This window comes from Chrysoperla carnea, chromosome 3, assembly GCF_905475395.1.
Source record: "Chrysoperla carnea chromosome 3, inChrCarn1.1, whole genome shotgun sequence".
NCBI lineage: Eukaryota > Metazoa > Arthropoda > Insecta > Neuroptera > Chrysopidae > Chrysoperla > Chrysoperla carnea.
Genome location: NC_058339.1, coordinates 51,209,565 through 51,234,542, shown reverse-complemented (window position 1 = coordinate 51,234,542; position 24,978 = coordinate 51,209,565). Strand labels below are relative to the sequence as shown.

The 24,978-nt window shown below is 27.4% G+C and overlaps 1 protein-coding gene across 2 annotated transcripts in view; it reads left to right on the top strand.

Moving 5' to 3' along the window:
* The first annotated feature begins 42 nt into the window (after nucleotides 1-42).
* The window catches only part of LOC123295233 (putative inorganic phosphate cotransporter), a 46,958-nt gene continuing 22,022 nt past the window's right edge, over nucleotides 43-24,978 (top strand). The window contains exon 1 of one of the 2 annotated variants that reach the window (XM_044876494.1): nucleotides 43-143. In XM_044876494.1, the coding sequence (XP_044732429.1) occupies nucleotides 80-143 (64 nt within the window). In that variant the 5' untranslated portion in view covers nucleotides 43-79. Of the gene's footprint in view, nucleotides 144-16,176; nucleotides 16,196-24,978 lie in introns of those variants that run through there. The other variant, XM_044876495.1, reaches the window with a different exon arrangement.

The window sequence follows — 24,978 nt, the reverse complement described above, 5'->3', positions numbered from 1 at the left end:
AAATAATTTTGATATTTTTGAAAATTAAATATAAAATTTGTAGTTTATTAAAATATTCTTAGTGTAAAAATTTTAAATTATGATTTATGAAGAAAAAACACCGCTTATACAGCCATCAAGTTTATCAAAACGTCCACGAAAAGGTAAGTTTTAATAAAAATTTATTTGTAGGTATATCGATTAACATTTTGATATAATTATAAAGATTCTCGAGAAGATAATGGAAAAAATTTATTTTTAAATTGGTAAAAAAATTTGACCAATGTTTGTCTAGTATTTTTGAATGGTCTCCATTGAATAAAAATTTGGTGTAGAATATTCATATCACTTCCATATAATAAAAAAAACGGGATTAGATTATTCGCTAATACGTTTTAAAAGCTTACGATTAACCAAAATTGAATTAACCTTTAAGTGATTAATTTCATGTTGTGTAGGTTAATAAAAACGTGCCCAATGTATAGTAAGTATAAATAAACAAATTTAATGGATTCGAAAAATTAGACCAAAATTTTGTCGATCTGTGTACGACCCTTTGTATTACGAAAAAAAGAAATTATCTTTACCAATCTTAAAATAAGTAAACATTTTCTTATTTCCATTATTAATCCTTCCATTCATTCATCTCTAAATACCATATAATATAAGAATGACGTCAAGTTTTTCTGTGGTTTTCCGAGTAAATTTTAGAACGGTACAAATTGCCAAACTTTTGTGCAGTTTCAATACAGAAAATCTTAAAAAGAGATAAAATTATTATTAATAAAAACCGTTTATCATCACATTTCTATTTTTCACAAGGAGAAAAGGATTTAACAACAAGTTCTGTACACAATTACATTTACAAATGTTCTAAATTTTTTAAAGGAATTTTTAGAACTGCAAAAAAATAACTTGAAACTGTACAATTTGTTTAAAACTGCACGTAAAAGGTCTGAAGTTTTCCAAGTTAAGCATCTAAAACTATAAAAGATTCGGCGAAAGCTACAGTATAGGGACATCACAGTCAGTATATATATAGAGGTACAATTATAAGACCGTTTTTTAAATAAAAAGTGATACAATGTGTTATTGAACAATTGATAGTAAATAATGTAGTCTTTATCTAGTTTATCAGATCGGAAAATTTTAGCGCTATTAGGAACAGATACCTACTAAAAAACTAGGTCAATTTATATATCGTAGACATACAGAATTCAATCTTTCCACGTGGGAAGATTCCAAGACCAATTTTTCTGTAATATTCAATCATCCTAGTTAAATAGTATACGTTCTATTTGGGTAGTAATACGTAAAGCCCCTGGTTAGATGGAGTTCGATGAAAAGGCAGAAATTTTTATAAAACATGATTAAAATAGGTTTAAAATGACACAAAATTCACATTTAAAACAAAAAACATTTCATTATTTACTTCGACTTTGTAGACCCTAATAAAAGCAAAGCTTATACTTGATGGCTTTCAGTAATACAATTGTTAACTTACAATTTTAGTAGTTCCTTTTACAACTATCTTCCATTCTTGGTAGGAAAATTGACATTTCATAAAACTTCTAGCTAGAATAATCAAAGAAAAATTCGAGGATTTACGACTCTTTCCTATGAGTAGTAGATAATCATGACAAATTAATGTAATAGCCTTTGTAGATAGTATTATAAGAATAAGCTACTAGAATATAGGTTAAGTTATTTACACAACTGTAATCACACTTGCATAAACTTTATCAATAATTAATAAAATGATTAATACCTAATAATAAAAATTAGTATGACATTCTTAATTACAATTTGGGTAATCAAACATAATCAAACAGTTGTAATTACATTATTAATTGCTTGATTACATTCTTAATTGCTTGAAGTTCAATTAAAACTAATAATTATCAAAATTTTTTACACTAAGCTAAATATGGTTTATGAAAACATTTTTTATTTATTTTTAATTGAATTTTTTAAAGTAATAAAAAATAAATAAATATAAACTTAATTAATATTCAACACTGATCATTTATTATCTTTGACGGAAGATTTCAAGATGAATTTTACGATTTCAAGTGCGGAGCTAGAAAATTTGTTTGTGAGGCAACATGAACTTATCATGACTAGGCAATATGAACTTATCAATTTATGAGTAATTTATAATAATTTTATCGTTTTCATGTTTTAGTTTATTTCGTTGCCTCAAACTGGTATTGCACTTTTTGTTGATTTAGAAAAAAAATAGATATTTCGATTGAATCGATAACTTAAAAATTACTCCCTTAATCATTAAAAGGACCGGATTTTTATATTTTTGGATTAAACTTACTATACATAAAAAAATTGTCAATTGTGTTTAAATTTTACATTTTCTGTATCATAATAATTCTAAATAATTTAAAGGTATCCGTCTGAAAAAATCATTCTGGAAAATTTTAATACTGATTTACATTTGCATATTTAGATTTTATAGGTAACGACTTGTATTATTAAAGTATAGGTATATTTGCGTACATATAAAAAGTAGCAACTGCTACCTTCCATAACGTAGGCGTCATTATTTATCATTTTAAATATAAAAAAGACCGATTGTAGTAATAGCTTTCTTAAGGAGATTTTCCAAATCTCCGGTTTTGTAATTTTCCAGAGATGGCAACCGTATCTATTTGCTAATTATTCAAATGTTATACAACTTTGCGATCTTAGTAATTGTTTATAACGAAACTATAACGTTAATAGTCATTATAATGTATTATTGTTAAAAACTGTCAAATTAAAATAGGTGACTTTTTTAATTTCCATTTTCCAACAATTTATTTTTAGATTTACATAACATTTATCAATCGTAGATCTGTGGCTACTCATAGGGAATATTTGCGAATAATGTTCATTATCAATTAAATTCTAATTTTATAGAAAATTAATAAATTCTTTTCTTTTTCCTATGATAAATATATTTTCTATCAATTTTCCTGTGATAAATATATATGAAAGGTAAATAAATTCTTGATTTATTAAGTATTTTATCACTTGATTTATTATTCATGTAATCTAGAAAAAAATTTATACAAAAACCCCCCGAAAAATCGTAATAACTGCGGTAATAAGTAAAAAACTCGTTATTAGTAAAGCAATTTGTAAATTTTTCTTTTATAGAAATTGGAACTAAAATTAGATTTAGCACTTTAATATATTTGCGATCATTCAAAAATGTTTGAGTTCTTATATAGATAGTTTCTAATTAAAAATGGTCTCTCTGTCTTTTACGAGTTGTACATTAACTGACCTTGAAGGTGAGAGTCCAATTCAAGATGCTTCTCATTAGTACGAACAAGTTTTGCTTGAAATAATTTTTTTTGTATCTAACCCACCTCAATAAAGAGAGATGTCATAAAAACTTGGTTAAGGACTTCTGGATCAGTCTGTATTATTATATATATTAAAAATAGTACGAGCAATTCGTGCCGATTGTCTATGTGGTTTGAATTGAGGGGATAAGTGCACAATAAAAGTAATTATTACCTATTATTTATTTTACTAACGGATTAACAAAATGAAAATTATTATATTTCAGTTGACCGATTAGTTGAAAATATTAAAACAAATTAAAAAAGCCATTATTGCAGTTTAATTGATGATAAATAAAATTGAGAATTATCCATAACTTGACTATGGCGATAATGACAATTATAATGGAAATTCTTTTTTCAGTTTTCGTACTTTTCGAAGATTTAAATACAATGCACTTATTCTTCTTACCTTAATATCAGTCATTCTTTTATCAATTAAAATCCTCTCCAAAATTAAAATCCATGTGTAAAAAAATCATATAATTTTTCACAAGTTTTAAATAGGTATTTCAAATCAAAACTGATTGTATTTTTTTGTCAGTGAACTGAAAACTTGAATATAAAGTAAGGTACTTGAGATAAATAGGCCCTATTTAATTTAAAACACCTTATCTCTAGAGGCTAGCTGGATAGTTCGTAGCAAGAGTGGAACAAATGAATTTTTTTTTGGCTTTTTTGTGACTTTTTTAAAACAAATCAAAGAGTTGCAATATATCTATTCGGTTTATAAAAATATAAAAGATGTGTCCGTTTCATAATTGGTTGAGTTGATTTTGAGATGAGAAGGCCCCACTACAATTTTATACGACGAATGATATCCCGAAGCAATTTATTCAGTCGATAACAATTTTCGATAGCAAAATCAATTATACTACGGGTCTTTGGTTCATTTCAGGTGCTTAGAACCCCAAAAACATAAAATAAGGAGATTCGTTTTTTACGTTCGCACTATCATCGAGTACCATGGGCAGCATTTTATTTTCTAAAAGTAGGGTTTCGTATCAAAAAATTAAAATTCAAGAACAGACAAAGGGAGTTTATAACGAGATAGTTGTTGTATTTAAAGTTTAAATTGCCCAGCGAAGCTGGCGGATAACTGTTAGTGTTTTATACGAATTAAGAGGCTATGTTGGGTTTTTTATCTAAACTTTGCGAGAAATGATTACACTTATTTGGATAGTGTTTACGTAGAAATAATTGACTATCAGTATCATTGTAAAGTTAAATGACCATGAAATTGATTCATATTATAATTGTTAAATATTTTTAATTGATAATAAATTATTAAAATGATTTTATTGATAAGCGATAACACAATTAACGAGTTATATCTATAAAAGTAATAAATAAATAAAAATACGTAACGTATTTTTAATAAATTTTTTTGGAAATATAAATACTATTACTATTACTAATACTAAAATTAATAAAAAAAATTATGCGAAGTTGAAATTATAAAATTTACAGTACCTAGATCATTTGCATTTGGTTAATTTTTTAATCTTTACGGGGAAGGCAGCTGCCCCTCCATACCATCCTCCCTTTGCGACGTCTTTGCTTAGAAATAATATAGAAAGTAAAGCGCTAGAAATAAAAAATATTTTTTATACTAATAGTTACTGATTAGAAAGATATTACATATATTGATATATGATAACAATTAAATAAATATCTGTATAAAATTTATAAATAAAAATACGTAAATGCACTTTTTTAGAAATATAAATACCTGTAATTTTTATTATCAAAGCGGTAGTCTTCAACTTCGATTGCTTTAGAATTTCTAATTTTTATAAGATATGTTAAGTATGCAGTCGGATAATATAGATACTATATACAATAAAAAAATTTGTTCATCTTTCCAATCAGTTTCGATACGATAGTCTCATGATAGTTTAAAACTAATAAAATTTTTTAAATCTCAATTTAAAAAGACCTCTTATTTAAATTATTGTTGAAAAAATTAAATGCACTACTCACCAAATAGAAAATGGAATCGAAGTTGTATCAGCATTGGACAATTTACCATCGGAGTTCGCAGAAAGAATTTCTATGGGGGAAATCTGAGCTTTGGATTTCAAAGAAGCATTAAAAAAAGGTCAAAAAGATAATGAACTTGGCACGAGGTTTGGCTGGAAATACATCAAACCATAGGATTAAAATACATGTTAAGAGTTTTGTATTAATTAATTTAGCATAATTAACCACAAATCTCTGCGAGAAAGAACCGCGTTTAACGGATAGAATCCTCAATAGCAGCGCAGTGAGCTTAACTCGCGCTCGGGGCATAATACCGTCTTTGGGGCATGATACACCCTCTTTTCACGCCACTAATCGTCAAGTCTCAAATTTTGCTAACGCCAAGACGCTGAATGAGGAGTATATTGTATCCTGCGATAATTAAGAGTTGTTATTGTAATAAATGACTTCGAGTATTATTTATCAACGACATCATGCTATGCTCAGACATTATTAATATTACCTTCATAAATTGAAACTTTTTATTAATAAATTTTGTACATGATATCAGAATATTGTTATGCCATGGTTTTGTAACAATTTTAGTCATAATTTCCCACAAAAATATAGACATATTCACTGTATTTAAGGTCAACGAGGTGTCTTGGACATCCACAGCGAGCTGATATTCAACATGTAGGTTTGTTTACTAGACCGATCGCGGATCAATGTGTTATTCAAATGAGGCTAATTTTGGTAATTTAGGAGAATTTCTTCCTGTTTATGTACTATGTTTTTTCGCGATTTTTAAGACTTTAGGCACCTTTACAATCACTCTAAACTCTAAGAGAATTGAGTTAATGTTTAGGAAGCGATTTTTGCAATCAATCAGCAATCTCGGAAACGGATCCAACGATTTTCATAAAATTGGTGGCCAGGGTTTTTTGGGGGCGAAAAATCAATCTAGCTTGGTTTCATTTTTAGAAAATGTCATTTTATCCTTGTTTTCAGGAAAAACTGAAAAACATGACTCTTTCTTTTCTATTGGCGAGTAGTAACACTATTATTTTTTTAAATTCGGAGCAATTAACTACTTTACTGACACTGAAACATTAATGATAGGTTTCAGAAGATGGTGTTGTTAAACGATTAGCATGCAGTGGATTTTGGAACGAAAAATCGATCTAGCTAGGTCATCAAGGTACTAGGAATTTTAAATGGCGGGGAAATATGATGTTAGTAATGGAGCTCTGTTGTTCGCGGGTTTCTCAAGCCATGAGTTTAGTTTTTAAGGACCTAATGACCTTCAATTAATGTTATTGTCATTTTTAAATATTGTTGCATATAACACACAAATTGTGTTGTAATAATATTGCCATATGTAATTGTTAATAATATTGCCAAGTTATCCACTCTTCTTTAATAATAAATAAATTAAAAATATTAAACAAAGTACATACCTATATAAGTATAGGTAGACGCATTTTTACCCGACTGTCAAGGAGTGACTATGTTTTTCACGAGTATCTTGTATGTTTATTTGTTTGTAAATTTCTGTATTACCTCGTATCTTCCAAACGGCTCGATGGATTGCAAAAGTTAAGGTATCGTTATATTCGACTTAAAGTGTCATCAGATAGGTAACAATTTCATACTTCTCATTTTGATAACAGTTTCAAACACAATCCCTTCAAATTATCTATCATTTTTCAAAAAAATTTGTTAAGCTTCTTAAAATAGTACATAAAAAAGCATTGAATTCAAGTTAGAATAAATTGTATTTTTAACTAAATTAGGTAAATTGTATTGTTTACAACTTAATGTAAATGAATTAAACACATTCTTCCAGACGATCAAATTATTCATTACATTACGCAGGATTTGAACCGCTCATTATAAATTCGTTCTTTCAGTACTTCAACTGCTGGTGGTGGATTATCTTGGTATAGATTCTATCTCTCCATATATACTCATATTTCTAGGTCAAGAAAAAGTCCTGAATTGTTAGATTCGACTAATAACTTTATAACTTTATTTAGTTAAGGTAGTACCAGCATGAAATCACTTTTCGACAGATTTGGCCGAATTTTTTTTCTCGGGTTTATAATAGCTTTATTTATGAATTCCTAAAATTTCATAATTTTTGACCGTTTAGATCGCGAGATATTTAAAGACAAAGTTCGCGATTTTGAGGGTCATGTCCCATTTAAAGCATGTAAAATGTCCGGTCTCTCCAACTATTTTTTATGATATTATTATATATTGAAGAAAAAGTAGAAAAAAATGTTTATACAATACAATTCTAAAAAAAAAATTTAGAAATTAATTTTCACTTTCGAGATATTAATTTTGACGTAAATTGATCAAAATTGGGACGTTGGCATAATTATTTCCCATTTTAAACGGTCAAAATTTCTGAAACTTTGGGAATTAATAGTAAGCATTATTAAATTCTTAAATTTAATTTTTCGTTAAATTCTGTCGAAAAAAAAATTGTACCATTGCTTTAACATAGAAACTGCAAATACCATGCTGGAACATCCTTAAAGATACAATTTATTACTAAATAATTTTTTATGCATTTGAAGATGGTAAAAAAAAAAGAAATTGCTGGGTTTTACAGCATTTTCAAAATTGTATACTTTTCAGTTTTGCCCTTTATGAACTGTTAATGAGATATTTAAGAATGTTTATTTAAATAATTAACCCTATCGCCAGTTATGATATTTTCATTTGTAAATTATAATTTTTGTGGCGTATACCCAATAAAAATTTAAATATTGAAGTATAGAACATTCTAAACATCTGATAAAATATAAAAATTAACTATTATGAGTAGTTAACCTTTGAATTTAATGGCTCTTCAATAACAATTAAGTTAGTTTTTTTGCTGATGCTACAGCTATATAGTACCTTATCAATTTGGATCATTATTGGTCAATAAATAATACCTATAGATAAAGACTGGTTTTATAGTCAATTGTTAATCCAGGGTCTTATAATTATATTACTTATAATCCTAAAATGGCTAGATATGGGGTTTTAATTGTTTTTAAATAATACAGTACCTATATCAAAATACGTACTATAAAAAAATCAGTGTTTTTATAAATATTTAACTTAGGGTAAACCGGGTATTGTTGTCACACGGGTATATTGCCACAAACGATATACTTAAGGTAGTACGAGCTCCAAGGAGTTTAGACTTGTGGTTGAAATTATTTGAACCTTATTTGATGATGGAATTAGTTAAAACTTGATGAATGTAGACTAAAAGTAAAAATAATAAATAATATCGATATCTGCTTTGGTTTTCGAAATATTGAAAGCTAAAAAAATTAAATAAAATTTTCAGTTTTCGATATTTTGAAAATTACTCCTAGTTTTTTTTTAAAATTTTCACTGATTAGTTTTGGAGATATCTATGAAAACATATCATCCATCTACCGTTTTCCCGTAAGACTAATGTTAAATATGCCTATTTTGTAAGTCATTGATTTATTTAAATAGACGCCTATTTTTTAAGTCATTTATTTATTTAAATAATAAATCGGACAACACCCCTAAAATTTTCAGAATTGATTTAGACTTAGTCCAACTTCACATAAAAAAAACCAAGACTTTTATCCAAAATTACCCTAGCGCTCGTACATCCCTAATTGATAAACTAATATGCAAAGTTTGATGTAAAACTATATGAATAAAAATGAATGATTCCTTAACCATATTGATTACCTTGCGATAAAACTTTGGTAAGATCTTATAAAATCTATATAATAAAACAAAAACTGGAACGGGGTTACATTTGAAAAATAGTCTCGAAGATGTTGAATACGGGGATGATATCCTGGGGTGATATCGAACAGATTTTCGATTCATTGGAATATTTATTAGGATTCATATAAATAAAAATTCAGCTTATTTGACGATTAAATGATTTTTCAAGATATCCAGAATTGCTAAATCTCCATCTCCAGAATTGCTAAATTACTAAATAAAAGATTGGACGATTAGTTTCTAAGATATCGATCTAAATCGTATACTACGATTGATATTCCAGAATCGAAATTTCAAGTAAACGATAGATCCAGAAGATACAGTGTCATTAGGCAACGAAACAAATTAAAAAGTAAGGGCAAAAAAATTACAAAAGTATTAATCACACAATTGCTAGTGAAAAATTCATTTTACCCCTTTTTAAAAATTGCTAAATTTGCACTTGATAAAGCATTTATTTTATTGATGAGGCAATAAAACTTTATTGATAAGGAAGCTTTTTAGTCATGTGAAATAATCAAGCTGAAACAAGTTGAAATATGCCATAATATATCACCTTGGGTATTTAATGTTTGTGGTTTGGAATATTATTGGGATTGATTACTTTTTTATTTTGTTACATAGTTATGCAGGTGGTAAATTTCCTAGGAAGGATTTTTATAATTTTTATATATATTAAATATGCATTTTCCTTTAAAAAACATTATACTCAATATAGTCCAGTTGAAATTTTTAAGAAGGCCCATTTCGGTATTTTCTAACTCAACTGGTACTTTTAATAGCTCGAGTGAATTATTTAATTCTTTTACTTCGCTTATATATATACTTGGCAATCGATTAAAAAACAAGGATATAATTGTAAAATTTAATGCATAGATGCTACCACGTATCTGTTAATGGTACATTATGTTGTTAGCTTCAAGGTACATCACTTTGCGTATTTGAGACTTTACGTCCTCAACGTTGTGTTTAAAACTAGAATATGGTGTAACAACTTCAATAACCAATTATTTGAGTATGATTTATAAAACAATATGCCATAAGCTTGTAAATATTTTACTTTTTTCGCAAAAAAGAAAAAATAAATCCACATTGACATGAGTCTTCAGCCTATCTGCATTCTCATATTCAATACAAATACTGTCCATTAAGGAGCAATATCTGCCGAGAAACTGGGGAAGGTACGCACTTATGGTATATGCTAAAAATTTTCACTTCTTATTAAGTCTAGTCTAACAAGACCTTTCACTTTCGCCATTATTTCTGTGTTTTTTACAAAAGTAATTAATTACAATTTTATAAGAATAATTATGTTTTACTAGGAAAAATTGATTATTTGATTTACATATGTTGGCCTTCGGGGTATAAATTGGGTTAAAACATATTAAAACGAATAATCGCTTCATTAAATCGATACAGCGAGATAAAAAAAAAAGTTGATATAATTATCATATGTAAGACATGATCAATTTAAAATTCCATATGTTTTTTAGATAATAAAATTTGTTTTGATTTAGTAATTTTTTCCTCTTAATGTAAATTCCAATTAATTATTGCTAATTTCTTGATATCAATTTTACCGCAAATTTAGACTTTAATTTATTGTTTATTATTCCATAATGAAACTTTTTATAATATAGAATACAACACACATGGTGTGTTAGCTTACTCATTTGACAAACATAACACAAGATAATTGTTAAAATCATTACGGCATAATTATCTAACGTCAGGCTATCCAACGTCAAAGGTAGCACAGGACTGCCGTACGTCCTTAAATGAGCTGGCGAAACAAATGAACATAACCTGGTTTGGGTACCGGGACACAGGGGCATTCCAGGATATTGCGAAGCCGACGAGCTTGCCAGAAATGGCAAAATGCTGCCGGACACAAACATCAATAAATAGCCAGGAGTTCCATTTGCGAGCTGCAAGTTACTCTTCGAAGAGGATATCTTAAAAAGGGACAATCTTAGATGGAGGGAGGAACCTACTTATGGTACTGCAAGACAGATATGGTCTTAGTACAATCGCAGGCGTTCCGAAGATCTTATATCTATTACAGGACACTGGTTGGGCGACAGGCATGCTGAACGACTGGACCTGGCAGTGAATCACGACTACTGCAGAAGCTGTCACAGTGGTGAGGAGGCGTAGACAATGTCTCATTTTCTCTGTCACTGCCCAGCTCTTGTCATGAGGAGATGGACTTACTTGAGCCAGCCTCTCTTTGACGACCTCTCCGACCTAAAGTACGTCGACGTCAAAGCTCTCCTGCTATTCTTAAACACCTCCAAATGGTTCATGGAGTAGTGGCCGGGGATGAGCCAACCCTTTTTCGGTATCACAACGGACCCTATGGTCTAAGTGTGCCCCCCCCCCCCCAGTACTGCCACTCTAACCTAACCTAACCTAACCTAGGGCAAAATTAACGTGCATTGAAATGGCTGTCTGGAATTTTGAACACTTGTGTATCCACGGTCTAAGATTTAAAAATTTAAAATTTCGATTGGGGAGACTGGAGAGAAAATTTATACTGTTAAAAAGCATTTTAGAATGGTGTAATTGGCGAGCACTTGTATATAATGTATATTTGGTGGAAGCGCTGATAAATTATATATTTTTTTATCTCAAATTTAATATAAACTTTTGTGTAAGTTATTAACAACATGTTTTTATAGAATTTAGAAAAAAATTATAAAAAATGAACTGAGTAGGTATAATAAAATTTATTAAAATAAAATGACATCATTGTATTGTCATTAAAGTTTTGTTTATCATATTTTAAATGATAATTTAATTAAAAAGTAATGAATTAAAATTAAAGGCTTATAAAAGTTTATATCTTTTACTTAAAAATCTAAACATTCCAGAATTTCGTAAACAAATATGTAGGCTTATTAATACCTATTATGTTTAGATATTCAGTAAAATGCATTGTATTACGAGTAGGTACAAAGTTTAAATCGAGCGTAATTGTGGTATAATAATTTGTAAAAAACTGCCTTTGGTTTTATAAACAAATTTTAAAACTTTTGATTTTTTTTATATTGTAGGCTAAAAAGTAACTTGTATTACAGATTAATTAAACAAGAGTATCTGCTTTTCTATAAAACATTAGTAAAAATTTTTAAGGAAAAAATGAAAGAAAAAATAGAACTTCAGGTCAAATATTATGCTTTTGGTGTAAATACTTCCTTACTCGTCTGAATAATTCTTTTAACTTTTAAAGATTTTAATTTTGAATTTCCTGGTTACTTTATCCTGTCGTGAGATAAAGTCGTAGCTTGTAAAAAGCTTCATTGTTTTATTACATTAAAATTTTAATGGAATCAAGGCCAGAGAAAAAGAAGAAAAGATCTCCCTTCAAAAAATCTTATGTTGCACTAGCATTCAGCTGTGGTTAGCCGATGGAAAATCATAAGTTAGGCTAATAATTACAAAAATTAATTTCCTATTGGTAATTAAATTAACTTGTTGAATTCTACTAGACACTTAATTAATAATAAAGTAAAATAAAGATCCCAAATTGAAAATCCTTGAGTTTATAGAATAAAAATTAGAAAAATTATTGAAAAAAATACACCTCGCCGATCAAAAATTAAAGATAAATGTCTAAAACTCCCTAAAAAGAAGTCGAAAAATTCTCAATTTATCCAGAGTTGAGAATAAAATGACGAATTATTACAATAATAACCTTTCATTATGTTCTGATTTAGGAAAAGATAGGACAAATTCAGACATTTAGCATCAACTAATATTACATAAGTTACTTTGAGTAGTAACTAATTTTCAGCTCAGAAACTCTATGTATATAATCGTTTTGACTTTTTGAGTTAAATTTTCAATGGTAATAATTGATTTGGAGCTATAAATAAGTTATTATATTACTATTCTTAAGTTTATAACTAATCGAATCCTATAGTAATATCGAATTCAACTATTGGATTATTTCCGAAATATATAAGGAGAATTAGTTTTAATTATTAATTAATTATTAAAGGGTGTAAAAATTATTCACAACCATTTTTAGAGGCCTTTACGAATCGAATTAGATACGTCGATATACTAAATAATAATGGAATTATAATTAAAATTCACAAATAAAGAATTGGCTATAAAAATAAGTTATTTAAATCTCAGCTTTGCGTATCGAAAATTTTCTTAAAATATTGTTGGCAATTTTCACGAATTGAAATATTTACGATAAAATCTTCTTTTGTATTTTTTTTAATGAATTGAGCCTTGAACTTTGAATGGGAAAAAGTACATAATGCCATGTATGTAGACTTTACTTTTCCAGCGTTAGCTTAAAATAAACGCGTAAATTTGGATATCCAAGTTTATAAAACGAGTTTTTTCAGTTTTTCTCTTAAGAAAACAATTCAATTTTCATTTTATATGGTTTAATACGTTACTAGAATAGTAAAATTGTTCCTGGTTGTAGTAAAAGCAATATTACCTATTCAATTCTGTAAAAAAACGTCAAGTGTGGCCCAGGCTATGACGAAGCCCGTAACAATAAGTACAAACCTCTGATTAATTTTTAAAAATCGATTTCTCTTTTAAAGTTTTTATTATTTTGCAAAAATACAGATTGTTGAAATATAATGGTTTGCAACTTTTATAGGTGATTAACTCATTAAAATAAGTAAAAAATAGATGTGATTGTCCCGGAAATGCATTGCTTTTGAAATATAAATATCAACGGGAAGTGTTGATGAAATAATATGCATTATAATTAAAAATATCCAAAATAATTTTAAAACGCTACAAGGTCTAAAGAAGAAGGAAAATTTGCGTATACCAAATAATTATCGATGATCTATTGATCTAATCAAGAGAATTCCCAATGCAAAACATTATGTCTTGCAAGACATAATATCCTTACATTTGGTATCGGGTTTTTTATTACCCATGCAAATTATTAAACCACTCCTCCAGATTACCCATCAGGATATAGTTTCGACAGAAATATAGTTCTAATCAATCCATTAAACTTATATTTCTGATGAGGCTATTTGATCTTGAATTAGCCAACACCCAAAATAAAGGGCCTTCAAAGTTGCAGCAATTGTCACAATATCAAATTGCTATCTATGAACGATAAAATGTCTATGCAGGACATGCCTCTCTGGCAGATCGAATCAAGTTAGTTTTCGTATTCAGTACGAAAAATACAACAGAAAAAGAGAAAGAAAATTTGTAAATTGCAAAAAATGATCATGACCAAGACATGGGGATTCCCGATACACGACATTGTTTAACCCTGTAATATAGTGACGCCGCTGTGTTTTGGTATATTAGGTAGAACATAATTTTAGCTACTGAATACTAAATTAAATCAACCTAAAATCATGTAAATCGATGATGGTCATTTTATTGTTGATAAAAATCATTGTCAATGAAAAGTAATTAAAATTCAATAAGTATTGAAAATTTGATTAATTCAATATGTGAAACATATTAGCAACAAATTATTTATGGCATTCACTCTTTTATTATATGTGTACCTACAAAATAATTTTTAAATACTGTAGGATGTCAAACATCGGACGATTTACAACGAGGCAATGCTTAAATGGCTGATTACCCGAAAATCGTTTAAAATAGTGAAAAATTACCCGTTTTTATTCGATTTTACGCGACTATTACTCAAACACTTTTTATGGGTAAAAATATCAAAATCAAAAACGGAGTTATTGAGTCATATCATAGGCAGTCATAAAATTAAAAGAATACATTTTCGTCCTTTCCCGAAAACATTGTACTAAAATACTAAAACTATACTAAAATGCAATAAATTTGGAAAAAAATGTAAGTATTATGTAAAATAAATAATATATTAAAAATATACTTTTGTAACCAGCTGAACTAAAAAGTAAAAAGTAATTTCTATAAACTAAAGAAAAATAGAATAATTAATAAAAATATTCATTTAATATTTTAAAAGTTTTTATTTTATCGTAAGAAAGCGTGGGGTGCTAGATTTCAATTATTGTAAATATTTTATTGACACATGTTGGTAAACGAAAAGTTATTATAAAATATCTTAAAAAGCACCTCACGCTTTTTTACGATAAAATGATTCTTTTTCTTAATCACTCTATTTTTTTTTTAAATTATTTATTTTCTACTTTTAAGATCAGGCGTTTTTCTAGTTTTTTAAGCTATTTATTATTAATACATATTATGGAATGTTAACTGCGCTTCCACCATCAAATATTTTTTAGTTAACCGTTATTCCTGAAGATCCGGATCTGAATAAACGGAAAAACTTATTATATTGCCCTCGATCCTTGATAAATTTGCGAAATTTCAATTCAATCCTCTCCTAAAATTTTCAGAATTAATTTAGCCATAAAAAACTTTATGTAAAAAAAATGGAGCCTTTCATCCAAAATTGCCCTGGCGCTCGTACATCCTTAAGTTTAAGTTTATAGATAAGCTTTTGTAGTAGATATCATGTCCAGCATTTTCAACAGGTTTTTATTTATAACAATGATCACATTAATAATCCAACTAGTATACGTATTTGATAGATACCTGTTCAATTATAAAGAAGTGTTTATACCTTATTATTTATAAAAAAATAAATTATAAAATATAGATATATTGAAAACAGTTTCGCATAATGTTTATAATTATTTAAGAGACTATAGTAATATATAATATTTATACGCTTATCATATTTATGTACCTGTCTTGTCTCTCAGTACTTACTTGATGAATATATAAAGAAAATTTATAACTATTTTACTTCATATTGTTAAAAGCAGCTGTGATATATACTTAGTACTTTTTTATACCTTTCAGACACAACAAAGCTACTTAAGTACGACGCGGTGCGGATCATAAAAAAAATATCTGCTTAACATTACTACTACTTTCTATAAAAAAAAATTAAGTGTAATAATTACCTGTAATAATAATAATATAATTAATTTTTTATAATAATAAATGTAGTAAATAAAAAAATTACCCAAAGTATTTACTTACATCGAAATATTGTGTTTAAATATTTGTGATTTTTTTTTTGCGAATGGTTATTTGCAATAATATTGTTTAATATTGTTAAATTTAATATAATTTTGTAACAATGTTAACCGGTTGGAGATTAATTGTTTCAAAATGTAAGTAAAAATATTTTTATTTATTTATGAGTATTGATTAATAACTATTATGGTTTTGAAAAGAAAGTTATTGATTTCATTTTTTATTTATCTGATAATTTATTATATTCATTTTTATTAAATGAAAAATAAAATTATTGCAAAATTGGCATATCTATTAAATTATTAAATATAAAAAAATTATTTAATTAAAGTTGAACTACCATGGGTTTTTAATTGTGTATGTTAAAGTTATCAATTTTTGAGCATAAATAATTATCCGAATATATAATGAAATTTAGCATGCATATTATAAACATTTAGATATTTTTCCAATTATTTCTGCTAAATTAACCTTTGTAACTTTTTTATGGCTATGCAGAATCCTAAAATTATTGTCTTAAGGACTTTAATAAATTCTTATTCATAAGTGAAAAGAATAAAATGCATATTACAGTCAAATTTTCTGTGGTACTCTCCGTTACGAGGGGTGAAATTTTTTTTTTTAAATCTTTGAAAGAGTTCGAAAAGTTTGAAAAGTATTCGAAAGTTGTTAGGACAAGGCATTAACACCAATTTGGAGAAGAAGTATATATGTGTGTGTGTGTGTACGTACGTAGACATTTTTTTCGTCGTCGATATTGCGCGAATAAAAAATGATATCGACTTCGTTGAGGTGTCGATCGAAGCGTATTAAAGGCAATATGACCCGAAAAAGAACTTCATAGCATTCGATCGGGTCGTTATGAGTTGAGCGAGATTTCCTGACCGATATCGCGCGAACTAAAAATGATATCGACTTCGTTGGGTTGCCGCCGAAGCGTATCAATGACAATATGATCTGAAAAGAATTTCATAACATTCGCTCGAGTCGGTCGAGTTTATATTTTTAAAATTTTTTTATATTTTTTTTATTATGCTGGGAAGTTATTTATGTGTACCTCGAGGGTTGCACCAGACTCTACCCACTGCTTGTTTTGTTTTGCATGTACACTATTTACACTCGGTGTAAGTAAAAAATGCTAAAGATAATCTAATTTCTGTCTAGCTATCACTTTTCTTTTCTAATTACATCGAGTCTCATTAAGTTAATATGATCTGAGTATTACTGCAATAATTTCAGAGTTTAGCTAAACTAAAACTTTTAAAATAATTGTAATGTTTAGTTAGTTATAATTGGTTCAGCAATCATAAAAATTATGTAGTTAGTTAAAACTTTGATATTGCTTATAGAAAAAAAATTTTCTCGATGATGAGAAAAAATATGAACAAATTAAAAAATTATTTTTTTAATTTTATCATTGTGTAAATTAATTCCAGCCCGAGATTTTTTTGAGTTTTCTAAACGAAAATTCTTCTATGATATTCGGCCGATGAATACAATTTTACATTCCCTAATTTAGCCCGGTTATGAAGGAATTTGGTATCTGACATGATTTACCAAATATAATCGGCATAAGAACTAATTTTTCACGGGTCTTATACGATAGGTCATATTGATGTAAAAAATTACTTCCACCTATTATTGAATTTTTTTTTTTTAAATCTAAAATTTATAAAAATATTTATGATTTTTTACTTCCAATAACGATTTATTATCTCATAATTTGTAATTATAGTTGCCATGGTGAAATGAAAAACACTTTTACGATGTGATATCGTGTAAGTTTTTTTCTGTTTTTGGTGCATTCAAGAAAATTTGTTGAGATAATTGCGTTTTTTTTTTTGATTATCCAATTACAAAAACACGAATAAAATGCATAAAATTATAAACTTTAATAATGCAATTTTTATTTTAAAACATTTAATTTGTATAGTTGCATTTTTGAAAAACTGCATTTGTTGTTGCATTTTTTAAATTATGCAATAAATGAAATTCGCAACGATTTTTGAAATATTGTTTATTTTGAAAATTACAGCGAAAGACAGTTGTTAAATTATATTGTCATGTATGTTATATAAATTATCTCTTTGATTTATGACTAATTACTTTTTGTAAATGTTTGAAATTCAATATAATTTACTTTAAATTAGATGAAATTATTTATTGTTAAAACGTGATTAACATATTTAAATTATTTTATTTTATATGTATTAAAATGTCCATAATTAATGGGAATAACTATAAAATGTTAGAAATTTCGAAACATTTAAGAAGTTACGCAAATTTATATAAATTTATATATTTAGCTTTAAATAATTCGAAAATCAAGGCAGATATCGAAAAATTTTATTCTAATTATTTGTCTACATTCATGAACTTATAGCAAAATTCATCATCAAAGTTGAAAATAAGGTACAAATCTAAACTTGCCTAGGCACTCGACGCTCGTACTACCTTAATCTAACATTAGTGTGAAGATTGTTCGTTGTTGTTTTTACGCTTGTGAAGCTGCGCGGCGAATGGATAATGTTATTAGTTTACCTATTAATAATTTTATAATCACTTTTTACTTAAAATTTGCATATCTTTATGAATATTTATTAGATTTTTTTTAAAATAAAGAGTATCTAACGTGACCTAGAGTCTGTTTTATAGATTTAGTACTTAGGTAATGAAATATCTAATTAAAAAAAAAATTAAACAACTATTGAGATAGGTTATTTCGTTGATGATACTCAGAAGATTGATTCTTATTTGCCCGAGGCTTTCACCATTTAAATTTGCTGTTTGCAGAATTACTTTTGTCATATTAATGAAAATTGTGAAATATAATCTTGTTTGAAAAAATTCGTTTGGATTTTTTTATTAAATAAATCAATAATAATCTATTTATTTATATCTAAATGTATAATGTATTATTAATTAAAAGATAGAAGGCTGCTGATTATGTTAAAGGGTGTCAAACCCAAAAATACAAAAATAATGCTTGCCAACCAATGTTATTACCTATCTCAAATTTTCATTTTCGTAGGCCTTATTCTTACTCCAGAAAATTGACAGAAAAAAACATAATTAATAAACCAATCCGATTCGATAATATTAAACGTGTTAAATGTTTTAAAACGAATTTTTACTTCTGAAATTTTGAAATAATTCTGAAATTTTAATGCAATTTATCTACCATTCATGAAATATTAATTAATTTAATTTACCTGCAAAATTTACTGTCTAAACTTTTTTCGTAGGTGCCATGATCTGTTCGGGAACACTTTATATATTTGTTACCATAAGGAGACATTTTTGTAGCTTTTTAATTAGTGAATAAAGTCTCGAATTTTTAAAGCTTTGAATAAAATTTTTTGTAGTTATATTTTCGTTAATAAACAAAACATCAAGAAAACAAAATTATCTATGGAAAACTTTAATAAAATAAGTAACGCAAGTAATTTTTTTTCTTGCAAGATTAATTACAGTAATTAAAACTGATGAATTATGATCGTCTTAAGTTTATTTATTAACAAAAAATATACGACTTAAATTACAGACATCTAAGAATGTTTTGGTTACATCATTGAGTACCTAAGTAAAAAGGCTAAATATTAAAATATATTTACAAGGCTATTAAATATTACGGTCATATTTTTATGTTAAAGTTTCTATTAAGGTTGCCAAGTTTAGAAATTTTCAATTATATGTGTTATACGTATTAAACTATGTTATATGAAATAATATATTTCGTTCGTGTATAAATAATTTAATATAATATAATAATCTATTATTATACATAAATTCCACAAAAAAAAAATCAACAAATTGAAATTAAATTAAAAAAATCTAGCAGGGGAAATTATGTTTAGAGGATAGATCAATATTTTTCTGATTGAATACATTATTGTTAATATTTAAAAATTAGTAATCCCAAATTTTCTATTTACCTCTACAGTTCTCCTTTGATACGTCCCTTAAAAATTGAAGTCTGCGACTATTTTTCACACTAGGTATACCTTAACGGCAGTTACCTGATGTCAAATTTTCCATATTACGCATCAAAATTTAAAACTAGACTTGATACCATGACAAAATTTGAAAGTGAAATTAAAACTGATTAAAAAACGAAGTTATAAGCATTCAAAGATTTTTGCCCATCTCCTTTTAGCAAAACAAACTTTTACATGTATCTCTGTGGTGATATCGGACAATGACGCCACTAGCCTATATCTTCCTCTTTGTTTCATTAGAAATTTTAGAAACGTTCAGATTATGCGTACTTCTAAAGATTTTTAAAAACTAACTTTACTTTTCTGTCCCTGCAGTGGGAATTCTTCATCTGAAGTGATAAAAAAAAAATTTAGTTAACATACGGGATACGATTATCGTCGCTCAAACAGCTGAATTAATAGGGCGAAAACCTAATAATTCAAATCACCCCTACATCAATGTGGGATTTTACGTTTCTAAACACGTAGAATTTTGAAAATGCAAAAAAGTCTGCGGTCACTGAAAATTAGTTTTCAAAATTTTTCTCCGAAAGCATTAGAAATAGAAGGCTTAAAATTTGGAGGTAGTTTCAAGCTATCGGTTTCTTAATTTTATACCAATGCCATTTAACCCCAACCCTACTAAAATACTTAATTATTATGCATATTTATTTATTAATTATTGGCAGGAATTTATTGTCAAATTTTTGATAAGATTTTCGGTCTGAATGCAATAAGTGGTTATCAGAAAGTTAAAAATCATGCCTTGAATGCAATTAAATTTTTATAGAATGTTAATTGCCTTTAGGGATAATATTTATAATAATAGTTTTTTTATACTTAAACAGTTTATTATAATAATTATTCAAAAAATTTAAATTTTATTAAACTTTTTTTTGATTAGGAAAATGATAATTGAATTTTGGTGATATTTAATAAATTATTGTATCTAAAAAGCAAATTCCAATAAAATGAGTTTTGTTCAAAAAATTTTTATATTTGTAAATATTGTGGAATTTTTTTTCTTAGAGATGAACCAATTTGCATAATAAATAAAATCATTATGGAAAAAAACTTTACCTCTAAAAAGTATGATAATTTTTAGTATTTCAAAAATAAATAAAGAGACAGGCGTAAATGGTAGTGTGAAGTAATAAATATAATGTTTTGAGTAACTACCGGATTTCCAGTTTTTAATTTGTTTATTCTGTATTTATACAGGATGTCCCAAAAATTACTTACTTCTTTCGAGAGATGAGTTTAGAACGAATACAACTGTAAAATTTAATTCTACAAAATGTCACAAAAATAAGAAATTGTTTTTTCATCCAGGTTCAGTTCAAAAAATTTAAAAACTGGAAGTTATTAGACATAATTTAAAAAAATTCAATTTAATATTGGTCCCTGGCCAATAGGACCGTCACCAGGTCGTAGCAATGCAGGCACTATAAAAGGTGCAAATATATATTTTTTCATGCTTGATTTTGGGCATTCAATGTTTTAAATGTCATAATTTGTTGAAAGAAAATATTATTAGAGAGAATAATTTTAGAGTTGAAAAATATTAGAGCTGATTTCTTATTAATAGTCTAATGTAAATATTTTAACGTAATACTATTTAAAAGCACCTCTCAAATCAATCGAAGTTCGTTATCGAGCCAAAATATGGTGGAAATCAAATTTTAGATATCAAAACAACGACAATTTGAAGGATTTAAATGTACAAATAGAAAGAGAGGAAAATAGTACGTGGTGACTTCATAACTTGTTACTGCTATAGAGACTACATATCAAAGGTTGTTTTGCAAGATAAAGTTAGATAAAATTATTGAATTGCCTATATGTTTAATGTTTATCAACCGATTTTAATTTTTATTTCAGAACTTGTCATCTGTTTTCGGACATTTTCTAATTTTAACGAAAGATACATTGAAATCGACATAAGGGCAAAGGCTTATTGTGCAGTAGTAAAAAAGAGTAAAATTGTTTTTATGCTAAAACTATGTTACGTGCTTCGTAAGTAAGCGTATAATAAAATTAAAATAATTATAAAAATGTGGGAAAAGTTTATCATGGAAACATACTATTTTTTAACAGATCAGAATTTATTAAAATTTTTAAATAAATATTAGATTTGAAGAAGTATTAAATATAAAAATGTTTAAACGGTGACAATACCACGTGTTCATAGGTTTATATCCGTGTAATCACAAACAAAACACGGAAGAGTATATTAAATATTACTACTCCTTTAAATATAGTCAGCAAAAGTAGTTTTTATGATGAATTTTTATTTTAATTTTTAACATTTTTAGCAAAAAAAAAAATAAGTTGGCATAAGAATTCTGATTATAATTTAATAAACATGTAAAACAAGTTAATTGAAAATGCATTTAGTTTGCAAATACTCAAGGTTCAAGGCCACACTTTTTTATTAGGTATTCTTCGATCAGGAAACCGCCGCTGATATTCCTGCACTAACACTCTTGTATTTCCGTCACAATATCCGTAAATAAAGTGAATATCGGTATATTGTTGATTTGTAAACATAGCTATTAAATTAAACTTAAAATTACAACTTAAAAAACAAAAAACATAAACAATCAAATGTCACCATAACAACAATATGGCAAAACAATTACATGGTCAACCAGAATAATTTACAATTAAGTTTACTCCTCTTGACTATTTTATTTGGGCGATGTAATAGTGTACATAACTATTGGGTTTTGGATAAAAGAATATGATGCACTTTCGACTTAAAATTGTCCAAAGACGCTCTTAGGCTATATGTCGTTTTCGAGAGATGATTGAATTTGGGATATGTTTGTCCTTATTGAACTCGGATGAATTACGTCTTGAATCTAATTTCTGGCAAATTAGAATTACCTACATTCTTGAATTATTTTTATGATGAATTTTTAGAATAATTTTGTTATAAGAATAATATCCGAGACGGTGTTAGCTTCAGCAAAACTGTCTGGCAATTATAAGTTATATTGCTTGAAGGACATGAAAAATTATTTAAAAAAATTGTCTTAAAATTACATTCAACAATTTTTTCAGTTTTTTCCAGGAACGCGTTCTAGTAAATGAAATAAACGCAACCACTCTCAGGTGCCAATTATTTGTGACGTTGCCAATCTTATACCATATTAAGAAAATTTAATATTTTAGCTTGAAATTTTTTTTGAACTGTATGAGATCAAAATTTCATACAGAGTGATTTTTAAAAATGTTTCTAGGTAATTTTTTCGAAAAAAATTTGAGTACCAAAAAGCGGTAAAATTTGGGCTTCCTCATAGTTGGGTATATAGAAAAAATGCGTCTAGAATTAAAGAGGGGCGTCTTCCAGATAAAACAATAGTCAAATTTTTTAAACTGGAACTACCTTTTTTTGTAGAAGATTCTGATTTTTTGCCTCAAAAAAATCAATTTTTGTTTGAAATTTTTTTTCCTAGACCTCTTTTATAAAGTTAAAAAAAGCGAACAACGATACAATTTATTGCCAAGAGGCATATATTCTGATAAGTACTAAAATTTAAAGAGAAAAAATGAAATAATCATAATCTTAATGGTCTTCTTATGTATTCATTTTTTCTCACTTATATTGATAAAAGGTAAATAACTTTTTGAAATGAACAAAAATTGTAAATTTAGATAACATATCAGGGAAAGCCCTTATTACTAGGTACTTTTAACTAAATAAAAAGTAATCATGCTATAAATATTTATTACACGTGTAATTACTTACCACTTAGATATAAAAAATGTGTAGACTTGATATGTGTTATCTTTCATTGAGAAGGAGTCAATAACTCATTAGTTACTATGACATAAAAGTAATTCAACTTTTTATTGCACCACTGCCCAATTATCCCAATTAAATAAAACTACTTTTACGTTAAAATATTCCAATATATTTCCACTTTTAAGAAAATTATATTTTAATTAAATTATACTCCTAAATATTACTAACTTAAAATCTGCGCTGATATTTTTATACTCCAATATAATTCTACTCTCAAATAATTGTACGTTTAAATTAATTAATTAATTAATTGAAGAGTAACTCGTACGTTAAGGAGATGCCAGGGGGTCAAAGAAATGTGATATTGTGTGACAGAGTCACAAGGGGTCAAAAGCTTTGTTACATCACAATCTAAAATCTAAAAAAGCGAAATGTATACATTTTACGGCTTTATACGTTTTATACGAGTGAATGTTCATTTAAAATAAGAAAATTTTGAAACCACTGTTTTCTTTTAATTATTTTTAAACATAATATTGACGCCACACCGCGGAGTGGGTGGTTGGTTTCTCAAATGTGACTACCTGTAACGAAGACGAGGGTGATCAGAAAATAATAAAATTTGTGGTGCAGGGCCGGATTAACAAGTAGGCAGAAAAGGCAGTTGCCTGGGGCCCCTGATTTTAGGGGGCCCCCAAAAAATGAAAAAGACTTCTAAAATTTTCTTACAAACATAAAATTCTAGAGAGTGAAAGGAAATATAATCAGAACTGAAAATAAATTTTACTCAAATAAATAAAACTCAATTGGCCGCATTCAAAAGGCAACGACCGACGAACTAGACAAAGTTCCTAAAAAGGACATTTCCGACTACTTTGACAAAACTTATAGTCATTTGAATAAGATTCTAATGGAAGATCAATTAGCCGATGTATTTCCTAACACAGAAATAGCTCTTCGGATTTTTTTAACATTAATGATCACAAATTGTTCTGCCGAACGATCCTTCTCGCAATTAAAAAAAAATCAAAGCTGCTGAAAGAGCTACAACGCGACAAGAGCGATTCGAGATGTTGGGTATACTTTGCATTGAGTCAGATTAAGTTTGTATTTTTTAACCGAAAAAAGAAGGAAACGGACGTGAAAAAAGGGCCCCCAAATTGATGGTTGCCTAGGGCCCCGTTGAGGATTA